The sequence below is a fragment of the Ostrea edulis genome, chromosome 6 (genome assembly GCF_947568905.1).
Source record: "Ostrea edulis chromosome 6, xbOstEdul1.1, whole genome shotgun sequence".
NCBI classification, from domain to species: domain Eukaryota; kingdom Metazoa; phylum Mollusca; class Bivalvia; order Ostreida; family Ostreidae; genus Ostrea; species Ostrea edulis.
The window spans coordinates 61,618,183-61,636,497 of record NC_079169.1 but is presented as its reverse complement, the minus strand read 5'-3'; the positions used below and the strand labels follow the sequence as shown (position 1 = coordinate 61,636,497).

The following is an 18,315-nucleotide window of genomic DNA, read 5'->3' as shown; positions in this document are numbered from 1 at the left end:
GTCAGTGCTGTTTAGATAGATGCCTTCTTTTCCAGAGATAAAGTTAAAAATTTACATTATCATAACTTAATCAGTCATTTCTGTCATAATGTTGCACTTTCCACAGAGTTTCATGTAGTGGTTATGAATACTCTGCTCTTAATAGTCAACTTATGATAAGGTCAGGCATTGTATGGTATACTTTATTTATAGATATAAATCATAACTTGTGTGCAGGCATATTTTCAAATCTTTTATTTAATGGATTTATTTACTGCAGCTAATTTTTTGCTGAAATTCATTATGAATTTTATGCATTGTAACACAGCTGATGTCTTTGTCTTTTTGATAATTCAAAGAATGATTTATGAGTAAATTTGCAAATTATTTGAAAGACCTGCCCCATGACATCTTCACACTGCAAAGAGTGTGCTTCACATACAAACCCTTGACAAACATGTGTATTTACGCAGTTTTAAGAAACTGAACCATCCAACCAAATTGATCATTCAGAATGTGGTTTGGGGATTATAAAGTAAACAAGTAAGGCAATGGCTATGTAATAATTTGCAGAATTCATCATATCTTTATATGAGGTGTATGCATGTTACAGTTTGTTATTAACTCATGGTGATAAACAGTAATGTTTTGCAAATGCTGTCTGACGTTTTTCATACCAATTGTTAGGACATTCTTTACACACTGATTTTAACTACAGAGTACTCCTCTGGCTCACAGTGGGTGGGATCGGTCGACAGGGGATGCTTACTCCTCCTAGGCACATTCTCCCACCTCTGGTGTGTCCAGGGGTCCGTGTTTGTCCAACTGTCTATTTTGTATTGCTTATAGGAGTTATGAGATTGATCACTGTTCATTATCTTCATCTTTTCATGCAGCAGTAAGTCATAATGCAAAACTTTAAAAGCTTTGGAAAAGGGAAAAGTTTTACGAAAATCACAAACCAATATTTGTTTAATTGCACATTTCTCTTGTGATCTTTTTTCTCATATAGAAAGCTTTCATCCAAATGATTATTTACTTACTCGCCCTCATGTGGACAATAACGAAATCACTCGCTGAATGGCTCTACACATTAAAACGAAATGCCAAACCCAATTTTTAAGTAGCTATGTTTATAAAGAGTGTATGTAAATCATAGACCTTGTGAAGATGGCTCCCAGAATGAATGCATGGAACGCATACAGTATTTAACTCATGCTTGAATTAACTTCTTAAGCATTTGTATCTGCAATTAAATAAATTTGCTTATCAAATACATTTACATGTAATGCTTAAGTGGGAATTCCATAATCAAAAAACAAAAAAATGGAAAAGATGAATTGATGATTTGATTTACATATTTTATTGTCTAGATGTTATAACAAAAGGATTGAGCATAAGTTCTTAAAACTTAGAATGCCCTCTCCTAAATGATGAATTGATGAAAGTTATAGTGCATCATTTAACATAAAAGGCATACACGTACAGTGTATATATAGTTTTTCCTTCTTTTCTTTCTATACTGTGTTGTGTGTACTGATTAAGTACTCTGTTTTTAGATATATGTCTGAAGTCTAATGTTGGCATTGCCGACTCTCTGTATAACTTACGACTGGTGAAAGAATTCTGTGATGATAACATACCAGGCAAGGCATTTCATCTGATGTATGAAGACTTCCTGTACATGCACACCAATCTCCAGCAGAATGTGCAGGTGTTTCTGGCAGACCTCTTCTACTGGTTTGAAGTTCAGAAACTGGACTGTGTCCATTGTGAACCAGGTCAGTTCTGTATGTCACGTGTCTTCTTTATTTACTAGCATCTTAAGAAGAAAGAATAAACAAATAATGTGTGTCCTTTGGATGTATTTTCTAAGTTAACCACACAACAAAATAAGTTTGATAGTTCTTATTCAAGGGGTATGTTAAATGATATGCATGTATTGATTACTGTAAACCAACTTTTATTCGTGACAACATTATTTCGCAATTTACAAGCAATGAACTGGTTCATGGTGACTATTTTTCACAACTTAGATTACCTTTAAGAAATTCAAGAGACATTAATGGATTGGTTTGCGGCGAGAAATATTCATGATGAATAGATTCTCACTATTCTAGCGGAAATTTCTTCCTCTCGAAAAAAAGCTGGTTTACAGTAATTACTACATGTATACGGGTATCTACAATATATAGTTTCTTATTTCACGTGGAATTATTGTTATGTTCACTGTCACTACTGTAGAAGATCTATACATGCTACTCACGGTCAGCAGGTTCCCGTCCCACCACTGCCAAGAAACTGACCAGTAATGCCATTCCCAACCTTCCCCCCATCAGCAATGTCACGAAACAGAGCTTTCACAAGACATCTCTGGATGATGCTGGGGTTCCACGTAGTACAGCACAGATGCCCCCCAGACAGCCTCTTCTGTACAAACGACAGTCTGCACCTGAGTCTGATGTCAGTCATCAAGGTTTGTATAAGAGTCTGTGGTCATTTGTTGTCATGTAAGAATTAAAATACATGTACTATATGATAAAATCTGTGGTCATTTGTTTGAAGTAAGAACTAAAATACATGTATTTGTATTTTTTCATAAGACAAGAATCTGGGGTCATTTTCTAATAAACAAAATGAATATTTAAAATGATAACTTTAAGTTATTTATTTTTACACACATTTGTGCCTATGAATTCACACAGAGAATTTGTTATCGTGTTGTTATTCATATTAAGAATTTTTCTGCTTACACTATACACATGTGAATTGTAGGACATGGTACTGGACAACCGAGACCAAAATCTGCAGTGCTTGGCAAAGACAGGAATGCTTTACACCAATCAGTACTTGCATGGCAGGAGGACAACCAACAGTGAGATATCTGTTCCTTGCCTTACTTTATGCAGTTGTTTGTTTCATAGATCCAACTTAATAATGTATATCAATATCTTCTTCTAAAAGTCAAAGGATAGTACATGTGAAATCCACCTTTAGATTGATTTATGGTGATGAAATTACAATGTCATATATAATTACATGTATATACTAGACATCAAATTCATTTTATGTTCTTCTGTGCAGGTTAGATAGCAGAGTGACAAAACTAAGTGGAGAAAACAATTTACTGGCTAATGTTAGTATAGACTCAGAGTTAATGGAAAGTTTTACTGACGATCAGCTGGGAAGTCTTGATTTTGATTTAAGTGACACACCCCCTCCTACACTTCCATCCATGAAGGAGACTAGGAATTTGGCTTCAAATTTACGTGATCAAAATCATCCGGATTATATGGAAATACAAAGTGTAACATCTGGAACTTTAACAAATAGAACACTTCATCAGGGAGAAGAATTGAGACCAGAAAGTGATAATAGCATGTTGGAAAAACCACCAACACATGAAGACTTGCTGAACGAATTCAGTGCTCAAATCGACCACAAAGGCAATAGACAAGGTAAAAGTGAACACTATGAACCATTGTTACCTGCAAAATTGAAGCCTTGTAAAGAAGCAATAAATAACCATAGCAAAGAGCAGGAGAGAGGAGAACATTCATTATCAAGTAAATCTATGAAAACCATTGAGGTGGATCCAGGATCTTCAAGTGTGTTAAGTGAACGTAGTGACAGCAGTAGCTCCGTTCCTGTGACTCCCCTTCCTGAAGACCAGCTCTCAGACCAGGATGTGCCGAAACAACCAAGATACACTGCATTCACGGTCAATGCAGATTTATCTCAAGTCATGGAATCTCCACGGAGTGCATTATCTACAGCACGGGTTTATGGTGATACTGCTGAATCAGTCAAACTGAGCTACACTGTGTCAAATGGGGCCACTCCAGAATCAGCCAGGGCAGCTGGTATCCCTGTGGTAAGTGACAGTGGGGACCAGTCTTGGAGGAGTAGGGGCTCAAGAGAGGGAAGTGTGGCTAGCAGTAGAAGCTCTGCAGACAATTCTGACCATGAGTCACACAAAATTCACTATGACCAGAAAGGCAGTGAAAACAAAGACAAGATCAGAGAACAGTCACCCCCAAAGTCATTCACAAAATTCGAATCCAAAGATAATACTGTGTTTCAAAAGCCGAAAATGATTGTGAGAAGTAAGACCACAGTCTCACCGAAAAAAGAACCCTCCAAGAATTTAACCACTAATTTTGCTGAAATTAAAAGAATGAAAAATGTACAAGGTAATGTTGACAATTCTGGAATGGTGTACATGCAGCATGGTCATGAAGTGAATAATAAAGCTATGCAGAGTTCATCTACCCAGATCATCAGCAGAAACAACCAAGACTCGCCTTCACCTAGTAGGACAACGTGGCAGCAAACCAGCACATTAAAATCTCCAGATCAAACAAGTGATTCGTCAGAAAACAGTGATACAAACCGCCCTGTGTTGTCGGAACTTACTGAAATTAGACTTAAGTTAGAGGAAAAAAGAAAACAAATAGAAAGAAAGAAGACCAGAATTGAAGTTCAACAACAAAAGCAAAGACAGAGATTGGGTAAAACAGCTTTTCTTCATGTTGTCACCAAGCCTATGGAGGAAGAGGAGATGTCAGATGGGCACAGTTCACATGGAAGTGAAGCCTCCTTACCAGGTAGTGAAGAAGCCGCATGTTCAATGTCAGACAAAGGTCGTCCTGCATCACTAACCGATGGGAAAACTTCTGTAACACCTCAAGGCAACCGAGCATTCTCAAGAGAAGGGATACAGCAAACAATTGAAAATGTAAGGAAAAAGTGGTTTCAAGAAGACAAGGATGAGAGAATTCCACAATTAGAAACAAATGAGATAGTGAGTAAAAGAGGGAGTAGTCCTCCTCAGAAAGGAGGAGGTGTTAATTCAGCTGCACCAGAAAATAAAGAAACACTGCCTCCAAAACAACAAATTTCTGAAACACTACCTCCAAAACAAGTTTCTGAAGCACAAAAGATCGATATCTCAGATAAGGAAACAACAGAAGCTTCAGAATTGGACAACCCATCTGTATACAGTCAGAAATTAGAGAAACTGGATCATGATTTGAATGATTTAAAAGGAGAGATTTTGAGGATGTCTCTAGAACAGGAACAGTTTAATGGGAGTCCAGTAGTTACTTCAATAGCAGCTTCATCATCAGCTACCAAATCTAGATATATAATGGACACTCCACAGAAGAAGCCGCAGGGAAAACCATTCCAAACTCCAGATCTCGCCTCTTCAAAGCACATGGACATGAACACGCCAGAGAGAATTCAGCATGGGACGCCAGTGGTCTGTTGTCCAGGTGGATATGCAGGACATATTGATCCCAGTCTCCCTACACCAGAGAGGGTTGTAATGGGAGGAGGTGTAGCTCAGTACCCACAAGGACTTCCACCCCAGATGCCTGTTACACAACCATTCCAGCCACAAGTCCTGCCCCACCCTGCACCATACAATGGGCCGAGTCAGTTCACTCCTATACCACATACACAGGTGCCATACAGTGGTTTCCACACTCATGGCACCACTCCATTCCCACAACCTCAGTTTCCCCCTACACCTCCCCAGGCCTACCAACAATCCCCACCATATGCTGTAAATCCCAATTTGGTATCACCTCATAGTCAGTATGGGATGCATGGAATTTACCATTTGTCTCCCCAACAATTCCCTCCCCACTCTCACATCACATCCACTGTACCAGCTCACCCCCCTGTCTCATTTATGAATGCCCCTAATCACACAGGAGCTCAAGTATTTCATCCAAATTTAGACAGTAATGTCATCCCATCCATGCCGTCTGTATCTCAGGCTGAAAAGCCTGCTACTTCTAGTGCTTTCCGTGATGGTGGTCTCAGTAAAGAGGAAACACCTAGTCTGGCAAACACAAGCATGCATGACTCGTCCCAGAACAAAAGTGATCTACAAAGTGATATTTCTGGTGAGCAGAATGGATTTTTTGTGTCATTTGGAGAAAATTCTCCGAATTCTCCTAAAGTTAAACCCAAATTTTCAAGTGCTAAAATTCAAAGGGCAGTAACTCCTGAACCAGCTAGTCTACAAAACCAAACACAACATTCATCTCCACAGAATCAGTCTAGTCAACTGAATGTCCTTGATATGTCAGGTACAGAGGGGAATACTTCTGTGAATTCTCAGCAGCACAACACTTCTCAACAAGATTCATCTGGCATTGGGTTTGTGATAGGGGGAAAGCAGGAAAACCTCACAAAGGTCAGCATTTCAGAGTTCAGGATTTAATTTTCATGACCTGGATTTCTCGAAATAAACTAAGTCAAAACTTGGGACTAAAATCTGAGATTTTACTCAAATTTTGACTGCTCAAGTAAAGGAAAACTCAAACTTAAGTTTGAGATTTTTTCGAGAAATCCACGTCAATTAATTTTGATATATACAGGTTTTGCTTTGAATATTTCTTTGTAGTTTTGTATTGAAACATGATGATGTTGATGATTGTAATAGTAATAGTGATTTTTTAAATAGTCAATGGAAGATGAACTAAATAGGAAGAAGGAAAAGCTTATACAAATGCAGATCAAACGCAGAGAGGAGCAAGACAAAAAACGACAGTATAAAGAATTAGAGATGGCTCGTAAAAAAGAACAAGAGAGGTTAGAAATGTTGAAAATATGAATAAACTGATATATGCATGGTTTCAACTGAAGAAAAAAGCTACGAAGTGTCCTGCTTTTATGGATTGTAAATGCATTTATTGCACGAATTTATGCTCCACCATATATTTGGACAGAACAAATGGTATAGGTCATATTTTATGGCTGTCAGTTTTCCAGTTTGTGCTAAGATATTAGTACATGGTATCAATTTCTTCATGCATGTACATTACATAATAGAGTGTACCTACACATACATGTACATCGTAAATAAAGTTGTATTTCACTTTATAGCTAACCTGAGCTGAAATCGCAAGTGAGCTTTTCTGATCAAAATTTGTCCGTTGTCTGTTGTTGGCGTCGTTGTAAACTTTTCACAGTTTCATCTTCTTCTCCAAAACCATTGAACCAATTTCAACCAAAATTGGCATAAAGCATCCTTGGGTGAAGGGCTTTCAAGTTTGTTTGCCCACTTCAAAAGGGAGATAATCACAAAAATGCACAATAGAGTGGGGTCATTTAAAAATCTTCTTCTCAAGAACCACTGAGCCAGAGGAGCTAAAATTTACATGAAAGCTTCCTGACATAGTGCAGATTCAAGATTGTTCAAATCATGGCCCCCGGTGGTAGGATGGGGCTACCATAGAAGATCAAAGTTTTACATACAAATATATAGCAAGAAAATCTTTAAAAATCTTCTTCTCAGAAACCACTAGACTAGGAAAGTACAAATTCACTTCCTGATATAGTGCAGATAGGATAGGGCCACATTAGGGGATCAAAGTTTTACATACAAATATATTGGGGAAAATCAGTAAAAATCTTCTGAAGAATCACTGAGTCAGTAAAGTTTACATGAAAGCTTCCTGACATAGTGTAGATTCAAGTTTGTTAAAATTATGGCCCCCAGGGGTAGGATGGGGTCACAATAGGGGATCAAAGTTTTACGTGCAAATATATAGGGAAATTCTTTGAAAATCTTCTTCTCAAGAACCATTAAGCCAAAGAAGTTAACATTTACATGAAAGCTTCTTGACATAGTGCAGATTCAAGTTTGTAAAAATCATGGTCCCCAGGGGTAAGTTGGGGTCACAATAGGGACCAAAGTTTTACATGCAAATCTGTAGCTATGGGCCAAGGTGACTCAGATGAGTGATGTGGCCCATGGGCCTCTTGTTTCTTTTATAATACATGTATACCTGTGTACAGTATATGTAAAGTAAAACTCCCTTGTAATGAATTTATTGGGACCCTTGGATTTATTTAGTTCATTATATCTCTGATTTATCATATTTTTTCTATAATTTATAGAGATTGTTGTATGAAAAGAGTAGAATATAAAGTGTAGTATGACCTCTTTGTGAATAGTATAGAATTAAGCATTAACATGAAACACAATAGAAAAAAAGAACTTATAAGTTCTAACATTGTTTTATCATTTATAGGCTCAGTGTATAACACCTATAAATTCATACATTGTGTTTACAAACAATTTTGTCAAGTATATTTTTGTACAAGTGATAGGAATGATAATATGTGTTAAGGTCATGTGGAGTTTCTGCCATTTTTAAGGTCACCTGAGTCACTGACGTGTCCTATTGCAATTGCTCTGTGTCTGTCATTTAACTTCTTGTTAACTACCATTCCAATTCTTTTCAAATTTGGTAAGAAGCATCTTTGGGGGACACAAATTGTAAATTTCAGGACTTGCACCCCCGGAGCCCTAAGTGTGGGGCAAAAACTGCCAAAAATTGACCAATATTTAAAAATCCTCTCTACACCTGCATATCTTTAAAATAAACTAAATGCATAGTGATATAGATATAGTGATATAGGTAGTCCTTTACAAAATTTTAAATTTCATTATCTTAGGGGGGCAGAGGTTTGGTTTTAGGGTGATGCCAAAATTACTATAATGATTTGAAGGATTTCTTTAAGTTTGCTGATACCATATAAAATCTAAATGCATATTTAGGAACAGCAGAAAAGGATGTACATAAAATGGGGAATTTCATAACCTCAATGTTTCAATGACTCTAGGATGGACCCAAATTAGTCATAACGTTTATTGTTAATACATATCTTATGTAAAGCCTTTCATCAGTGTATGCACTTTTGAGGGCATTAAAGTTTTAAGAACACATCTTGTTTTATACTGTTGCTGAATATTAGAATTTAGCTTAGATATTCAAAACAGGAATTATTTTTCTAGATTTCATAGCCCTTGGGACTAGTGATACTTTTAACTAGTGCTCAGGTAACCGAAAAGGCCTTTGGGCTTCTTGTTTCTAAAACTAATTTTTATCCCCCTATTCAAAGAAGAGGAACATATGGCTTTGCACCTGTCGGTCGGTAGACCAGATGTTGTCTGCTCAATATCTTGAGAACCATTCACTTCATCGTAATATTTCATATGTGGGTAGGTTACGAGTAGAAGAGAACCTCTTTTGATTGTCAGGTCAAAGGTCAAGGGTCAATTTACTCTGGACATAGGAAGACACTGTCCACTCAATATCTTGAGAACCGTTTGCTTGACAGATGTCAAACTTAGTACACTGGTGCGTTTTATGGAGTAAATGATCCCTATTGATTATGAAGTCACCTGGTCAAAGGTCAAGGGTTAAACTGAACATAGGAATATACTGTCTGCTCAATATCTTGAGAACCCTTTGCTTGACAACTTGGTATACTGGTACATCTTAAGGAGTAGATGACCCCTATTGATTTTGAAGTCACCTGGTCAAAGTTCAAGGGTCAAACTTGACAAAGTAATATATTGTCTCCTATATTAAGAATCATTTGCTTGATTGACACCAAACATGATACACTGGTACAGCATAAGGAATAGATGATCACATGGTCAATCCACTCCTGACATAGGAAGATATTGTCTGCTCAATATTTTGAAATAGTTTGGCACAACTATCATTTAAATGATGCATGTGTATAACCCTTTTCAATTTTGCACCATGGGGGCATAGATGTTTTACAAACATTTCTTGTTTCATTTTGTTATGAAGAGTTCTTGTATGATTTCTGAAATAGGATTGGATTTTATATTGTAGTAATATTTCTAAACTTTGTATATGGGGCTGGGTAACTTGGTGGTTAAATAGGATTGGATTTTATATTGTAGGAATATTACTAACCTTTGTATATAGGGCTGGGTAACTCAATGGTTAAATAGGTTTGAATTTTATATTGTAGTAATATTAATAAACTTTGTATATGGGGCTGGGTAACTCGGTGGTTAAATAGGTTTGAATTTTGTAGTAATATTAATAAACTTTGTATATAGGGCTGGGTAAGTCAATGGTTAAATAGGTTTGAATTTTATATTGTAGTAATATTAATAAACTTTGTATATGGGGCTGGGTAACTCAATGGTTAAATAGGTTTGAATTTTATATTGTAGTAATATTAATAAACTTTGTATATGGGGCTGGGTAACTCGGTGGTTAAATAGGTTTGAATTTTATATTGTAGTAATATTACTAAACTTTGTATATAGGGCTGGGTAACTCAATGGTTAAATAGGTTTGAATTTTATATTGTAGTAATATTAATAAACTTTGTATATAGGGCTGGGTAACTCGGTGGTTAAATAGGTTTGAATTTTATATTGTAGTAATATTAATAAACTTTGTATATGGGGCTGGGTAACTCGGTGGTTAAATAGGATTGGATTTTATATTGTAGGAATATTACTAACCTTTGTATATGGGGCTGGTTAACTCGGTGGTTAAATAGGTTTGAATTTTGTAGTAATATTAATAAACTTTGTATATAGGGCTGGGTAACTCAATGGTTAAATAGGTTTGAATTTTATATTGTAGTAATATTAATAAACTTTGTATATGGGGCTGGGTAACTCAATGGTTAAATAGGTTTGAATTTTATATTGTAGTAATATTAATAAACTTTGTATATGGGGCTGGTTAACTCGGTGGTTAAATAGGTTTGAATTTTATATTGTAGTAATATTACTAAACTTTGTATATAGGGCTGGGTAACTCAATGGTTAAATAGGTTTGAATTTTATATTGTAGTAATATTAATAAACTTTGTATATAGGGCTGGGTAACTCGGTGGTTAAATAGGTTTGAATTTTATATTGTAGTAATATTAATAAACTTTGTATATAGGGCTGGGTAACTCGGTGGTTAAATAGGTTTGAATTTTATACTGTAGTAATATTAATAAACTTTGTATATAGGGCTGGGTAAGTCAATGGTTAAATAGGTTTGAATTTTATATTGTAGTAATATTAATAAACTTTGTATATAGGGCTGGGTAACTCAGTGGTTAAATAGGTTTGAATTTTATACTGTTGTAATATTAATAACCTTTGTATATGGGGCTGGGTAACTCGGTGGTTAAATAGGATTGGATTTCATATTGTAGGAATATTACTAACCTTTGTATATAGGGCTGGGTAAGTCAATGGTTAAATAGGTTTGAATTTTATACTGTAGTAATATTACTAACCTTTGTATATGGGGCTGGGTAACTCAGTGGTTAAATAGGTTTGAATTTTATACTGTAGTAATATTAATAAACTTTGTATATGGGGCTGGTTAACTCGGTGGTTAAATAGGTTTGAATTTTGTAGTAATATTAATAAACTTTGTATATAGGGCTGGGTAACTCAATGGTTAAATAGGTTTGAATTTTATATTGTAGTAATATTAATAAACTTTGTATATAGGGCTGGGTAACTCAGTGATTAAATAGGTTTGAATTTTATATTGTAGTAATATTAATAAACTTTGTATATGGGGCTGGGTAACTCGGTGGTTAAATAGGTTTGAATTTTGTAGTAATATTACTAAACTTTGTATATGGGGCTGGGTAACTCGGTGGTTAAATAGGTTTGAATTTTGTAGTAATATTAATAAACTTTGTATATAGGGCTGGGTAACTCAATGGTTAAATAGGTTTAAGTTTTATCTTGTAGTAATATTACTAAACTTTGTATATGGGGCTGGGTAACTCAGTAGTTGGATCACCTACATGTAACTTGTAATGGAAAGTCTTGAGCTTGGTTGCCAATTGTTTCAAAGATCTTTCTCCATTCTTTGCTACAATATCTTTGTAATGTCCATATATACAAACTTCTGTAAATATATAGTTGACTTTATTTACATTTTTACTTTCCTCAACCAGGAACTATCAAAATATGCTAATTCTAAAACAGACCTGGTAATGTACCCCCAAAGATAAGATTCAAGTGAATTGTACTCGAAATTTCACGAAAACATTATATGTTACTGAGAAATGTTGTGCATGACCTTAAAATTAGATAAATTAGTATTTGATTGCAATAAACATTGATATGGGCTTGGCTGGACCAAGGTGTTTAATTAGGAATACCTCCATTTAATCAATCCGGGCATGGTTGTAATTATTGATACCTCAGAGAGGGCTTGTTAGTCATTTGAACAAATCCATGGTGAAGTCATTTGATATATTTAATTGGTGTTTATTAATTAATGATATATATATTATTAATTAATGATATATATATATATATATATATAGGTATAGATAATTTTAGTCTGCAATATTATTTAAGAAATCCTATTCCTTGTATTTACCAAAAATGTATAGCAAGATTATGGCTTTCATTGATTGTTTAGGAATAGATGCTGGGAGATTTAGTAATGTTCAGAAATCTGATAGAAAATGTTTACTTTGTAAGAATTTAATAGATTATGAATTTCATTTCATTTTACAATGTCCTTTGTTTTCAAGTTTAAGGAAAAGATTTATTAAGCCATACTATTGGGGAAAAAAACCAGCCTCTGTGTTTAAATTAGTTCAATTGTTTAATGTTAATAACTTAAAAGACATGTGTAACCTTGGGAAATATATACACCTAGCATTCAAAGTCCGAGAACAAAATGTGTATAAATTGTATTCTCTGTCATATGTACTTTATTTTGTGATATCAACTGCGTCATTAATGACGAACATAACCAATGAGCTGTATAACTTAACGTTGATAAAGGATTGAATCGAATATTACTTTATAGGAATAATTAATTAACTAAGGTTGGGTCCTCATAGGAAAATTACTAATGATTTAGTTGTTAGGGTATGTACATCGTCGGATATCCATGTTTACGTTTTGTTTCTCTATCCTGGATAGGGTACATGTTTGTCCAATAGTAAAGATGAAAGTAGAAATAATTCAATAAATGGGGGTGGAGTTCGAGTGCCAACTATAGTGACAAAAGTAAAACTATAGTTCACCCGAAAGGGCTTTAGTTTACTGGAAGTGAACGAGTCTAGTCGAAAATTACTAACTGTTCTGTCACGTACTAGCGGTTTAGTTCAAAGATGGTGGACAAAGTGTGAAAAGTAGTTTGAGCACATTAGCAGAGAATGAATTTTAAGGAATTATCAATATATGACAGAAATCACAAAGAGGTGCATGTTTTCAGTTATTTTAGTCGATTTTTCTCATTTAGGCCCATGCTTTGCAATTTACTCTTGCTCAATGCATGGTAAAATGCAACAATTGATATCAAAGTCAGTCGTTCTCCACTTGGAGAGCAAGCTTAATAAATGCAATAAAAAACTATTCTAAATTAAATGATTCATAATTTTGGGAAAATTTTCTATCCCGAAAAACATGGTTATCGAGAAACAAGCTGTAGCTAGTGGATTTATGCTGGTACATCTGTGATTCTTTTACGCCATCATTGAAAACTACATATTGACAATTCCACAACTGATTTGTTGCAGCCAGCCATATGTTTAATTCTGAACTAAACTTCATCCACGTGTACTAGTTGACTAAACATGTGTAAACTAAACCCCCGCACTAGACTATAGTTAACACGCAAACTCCAATAGGGTGAAGAGAATTAAATAAAGATGATCATCTACAAAATGAATTTAGTTATAAACAGGCACAAATACATTGCTTTTGGGGAATGAAATCATTATATCCACATTTTCCAATTTTATTCAGTATATTAAACAAGGTTTAGATAAAGAAACATTAGATTGTTGCTGGAAATTCAGAAAAAAAGGAGTGTTACTAAATGAAAATTTTTATTCACAGAATTAAGCAGGAGGAAGCTGAGAGAAGGAAAGCTAGTGAAAAAGCACGGAGAGAGGAAATATTCCGACAATATCAGGACAATAAAAATCGTGAAGATGATGACTACGCACGTCCAGTCCGCAGAAACAGATCCCAGACTCGAGAAAAGCAACGTCCTAAGTCTATGTTTGTTAAGGGAGAGTCTGGATCAGTGGAAGGTTTGCATTCCCATAGTTCTCAAGAGGATCTGTCTTCTCACGCTTTCACTATCAGTCCAGGTCACAAAGGACCTTGTAAGTGTTGCTAGTCCTACACGTAGTTCTACTTTTAAAGCATGCAGATTTTCTTATCTTTACTCTTTAATCAGTTAATTAATTTACAGTTTTGGTACTCTCTTTTCATATCCATTTTATAACCATCATGGTGAAAAGACATTGTGCTCTTTTTATCTCTATGTTAGAGTACATGTATGTTAAACTCATTAATGCTAGGAATGAAAGTTTATTTTGAGTTGTATAAAAATCGTGACTGTGTAGTGTGAGTGTTTTAACTTGCTACAATTTTCTCTGCACAAGTTTGGGCATGTAATGCTAGCGTGTGTGTACATTTATGTGATGTTTTCTAGATTTAGAGTAGATTTTATGTTTAATTTCTGATGATAAAATACTAATACAGTAAGTGTTTGCACAATGTACATGTATGTGTACTAAAATTTACTTTGTACTTCAGCAATATTCATCTTTTGGCACAGTCATAAGTGCACCAATTTAAAATCAACATAAAAGACAAAAAGTATTTATATACTGTTCAATTTATTTTGCCAAATACCCATTGCAATTTCATGACAACAATGGCTTTAAATTTGAATACACTGTCATAAATAAGTACACAAACATTAGATACATAGACATTGCAACTGAACAGAAGAATATCTGGTGAAGATGTAGACATGATGTGTACAAAAATATACTGGTGGACTTTAAAAACACAACACATCTTTTTTATATTTTAAGACGGGACGTATTATGGTATGGTGCTCATGTCCATCTGTCTGTACATTTGCTTTTTCGTGTCCGGCTCATAACTTGAATACTATGAGATTGATTGATTGATTGTATCTTGTTCAACATCTCACTCAAGAATTTTTCACTCATTGGAGATGTCACCAAGATCGGTGAAGGGCTTCAAATTTAGGCCTTTGCTCGGCACTTTTGAGCAGTGAGGGTTTTATAGCGTGCCACACCTACTGTGACACTGGACATCCGTTTTTTAAGGTCATCTCTAAGGACCCATGACATTCACACCTGATGCCGAGCGTTTGGCAATGGAACTGTCACTACCTGTTTTAACGACTTAGGTCTGTCGCAGCCGGGATTCGAATCCCGGCCTTCCGCATGCAAGGTGAACACTCTAACCTCTAGACCACCGCGGCGGTGACATCAAACCTTGTCAGCTGGTACATCTTGAATAGAAGGAGTGTCACATCTAAGAGTTATGTCATAACCCTGTCTGACTCATAACTGGAGAATTATTTGACCTAGAATTCTCAATCTTGGTCAGGAAATGCATCTCAGTTGAAGGTGTGTCACACCCTTCATTAAGGTCACTGTAACCTTTTGATAATAAATGATATTACCATGTATGTCAAAACCCTTGACTCACCTAGAATTAACAAACTTTGTCAATTTGTGCATCTGTAGATAAATGTAAATATTAGCTTAAAAATGACCAAGTATTTAAAAAAAGCTATTTTAAGGGAGGTAATCGATCCCTACAAATGTACAAGATACCTTACATCTAGAACTACATGTTTTGTCATAAAATACAGCTATATAACAATTGATATAAATAATTATTTTGCTTCCAACAATAATGGCATATGCAAGTTTTGACTACAAAAATGCAAATACTTAACAAGCACATCATACTAGATAATTCCATTTGTCCCATGGGAATAATGATCTAAGCCATGATGTTTCCAAGGAGTTCAGATGAACACACAAATGTCATTTTGATAAGAGCAAAATTGCATCCATCCAGATAAAGATTGTATTTGTGCCATTGGAGTTAAATGATCTGAAAGTCATGGTGTTATAAGGAGTTCAATTGGACATTTAAAGATCTTTTGATAAGACCATTGATTTGTGACAATGTCACATCAACAAGGGTATGTATTTCAACATCACTTGTGGGATAGGTTTGTAGGTACGAGGGGGCAAATGATTTTACGTCATGGTAGATCCATTCATCCTAGAACAGTATCCAGAATATTGAATGTCATGGAATCCGCTACAAAAACCACATTACCAACATTACAGAGTGCAGTGGGCTGGACTCAGGCTGAATCAATGCCAAAACTGGACATTGATCATGTTCTCCAACAAGTCCAGATTCAACTACTGTAATGTTGACTGCAGATCTCGAGTTTGCCGTCATGTACATGAACAAATGTCCTTGAACGTGACAGATTCGGTGGAGGTAGCATGATGGCTTGGGTGTGATAACAAATTTTCACTCACAGTGGATCATTTTGAATGGAACCTAAGCTGTTAGGTGGTATGTAGACAAAGTTCTGCAGCCTGTAATGGTGCCATTAATGCAGAGCATAGGCAAAACAATGTATTAATTTTTCAACAGGACAGTGGGTGCACACACACACAGCGAGATTGACAAAAATTTCCTTCAGATGAATTGCATCAACATTCTTCAAGTTGGTGTTTTCAACTGTGGGGTGAGATGTGTAGAAGTGTGCACAGCCACCAGCCTCGGATTCCATGTTAACTTGGAGTGGTGTTGTAAAAATGGAAGAACATTCTCCAAAGGGCCATTTGGAATGTCTGTCAGTCATTGACATGTTGTCTTCACACTGTTATCAATGCTAATGGTGGGCATACCCAGTGTTAGTGACCCCTACTGACTGCCATTTCACATGTAGCCTCTCATAGAATAACAATGACATTTAAAACAAGAGATGTTTGTAAAACACATATGCCCCCCCATGGTGCAAAATTGAAGGGTTATACACACACATCATTTAATTGAGAGTAGTATCATCAATTCAAAATATTGAGCAGACGATATCTTCCTATGTCAATAGTGGATTGACCATGTGACCTAAAAATCAATAGGGGTCTTCAACTCCTGAAGATGTACCAGTGTACCAAGTTTGATGTCTGTCAAGAAAAGGGTTCTCAAGATATTGAACGGACAGTATATTCCTATGTCCAGTTTAACCCTTGACCTTTGACCATGTGTCCTCAAAATCATTAGTAGTCATCTTCTCCTGAAGATGTACCTGTGTACCAAGTTTGATATCTGTCAAGCAAAGAGTTCTCAAGATATTGAGCGGACAGTATATTCCTATGTCCAGTGTGACCCTTGACCTTTGACCATGTGACCTCAAAATCAATAGGGGTCATCTTCTGAAGACGTATCAGTGTACCAAGTTTGATGTCTGTCAAGAAAAGGTTTCTCAAGATACTGAGCAGAAAGTATATTCCCATGTCTAGTTTGACCCTTGACCTTTGACCATGTGACCTCAAAATCAATAGGAGTCATCTTCTCCTGAAGATATACCAGTGTACTAAGTTTGATGTCTGTCAAGCAAAGGGTTCTCAAGATATTGAGCAGACATTATATTCCTATGTCCAGTTTGGCCTTTGACCATGTGACCTCAAAATCAATAGGGTCATCTACTCCTTAGGATGTACCAGTGTGCCAAGTTTGATGTCTTTCAAGCAAAGGGTTCTCAAGATATTGAACGGACAGTATATTCCTATGTCCAGAGTAGATTGACCTTTGACCTGAAAAACAATAGGGGTCCTCTTCTACTCATAACCAACCCACATATGAAATATCATTATCATCAAGTGAATGGTTCTCAAGATATTGAGCGGACAACATGTGGTCTACCGACCAACCAACAGGTGCAAACCAATATGCCCCTCTTCTTTGAAGGGGGGCATAATTAATCGACTTTTGTCACGAGACTTATATGCCACAGATTGAAATAATGGATTAATAAATAAAACAGAAAATCTCCAGCGCTATTTTGGTTTTAAAGTCCATCATTATATATACATGTACTATGTTTTTTATTTTGAGCAGTATGTTTGTGACAAATTTTTGAATTTTATGTTTGGCATGTTTGCTTGAGTGCACCTAATTTGCTTGTTTCAGTGGGTGTTGGTCCTAGAAAACCCCCAAGCTTAGCACCACGCCCAGGAAACATTCGAAAAGCAGGTGTGTCTTTGTTTTTTTTCCTGTAGGATTTTCTAATTGTTTATTTTCTTTTTATGAGTTATTTACGATTCTCATGCCCCCAGAATGTAAGATTCTGTGGCATAAGGTTTTTAACCCATCTGTCTGTATGATCTTGTGAGGAAGAAGTCTTAAATTAATTTCATGTACATATACAGGTGACTCTCAATGGCTCTAACTTCGATTTACCGAAGTTCTTGATCTCTCGAAGTGAATTCATGGTCCTAATTTTCCCCCCACTATATAAGTAAGCAAATTTACCCTCAATCTCTTGAACTTTTGTAGTTAGAGTCCCGCAAAACATATTTCCTTGTTTTTTTTACTATCAGGCTTTTGAACTGGTGGTAGCGTATACACACCATCAATGTAAGTTTATAATAATTGCCATGTAGACCGTACCTGGAGAACGGGTTATACCT

The 18,315-nt window shown here is 35.8% G+C and overlaps 1 protein-coding gene across 4 annotated transcripts in view; it reads left to right on the top strand.

The window, feature by feature from the left end:
- The window catches only part of LOC125683436 (calmodulin-regulated spectrin-associated protein 1-B-like), a 42,222-nt gene that overhangs the window by 11,139 nt on the left and 12,768 nt on the right, over positions 1 to 18,315 (top strand). Inside the window, exons 7-13 of one of the 4 annotated variants that reach the window (XM_056140315.1) lie at positions 1,539 to 1,760; positions 2,255 to 2,455; positions 2,755 to 2,854; positions 3,064 to 6,187; positions 6,458 to 6,585; positions 13,658 to 13,929; positions 17,816 to 17,878. In XM_056140315.1, the coding sequence (XP_055996290.1) occupies positions 1,539 to 1,760; positions 2,255 to 2,455; positions 2,755 to 2,854; positions 3,064 to 6,187; positions 6,458 to 6,585; positions 13,658 to 13,929; positions 17,816 to 17,878 (4,110 nt within the window). The remainder of the gene's footprint in view (positions 1 to 1,538; positions 1,761 to 2,254; positions 2,456 to 2,754; positions 2,855 to 3,063; positions 6,188 to 6,457; positions 6,586 to 13,657; positions 13,930 to 17,815; positions 17,879 to 18,315) is intronic. The other 3 variants (XM_048924575.2, XM_056140317.1, XM_056140316.1) reach the window with 3 other exon arrangements.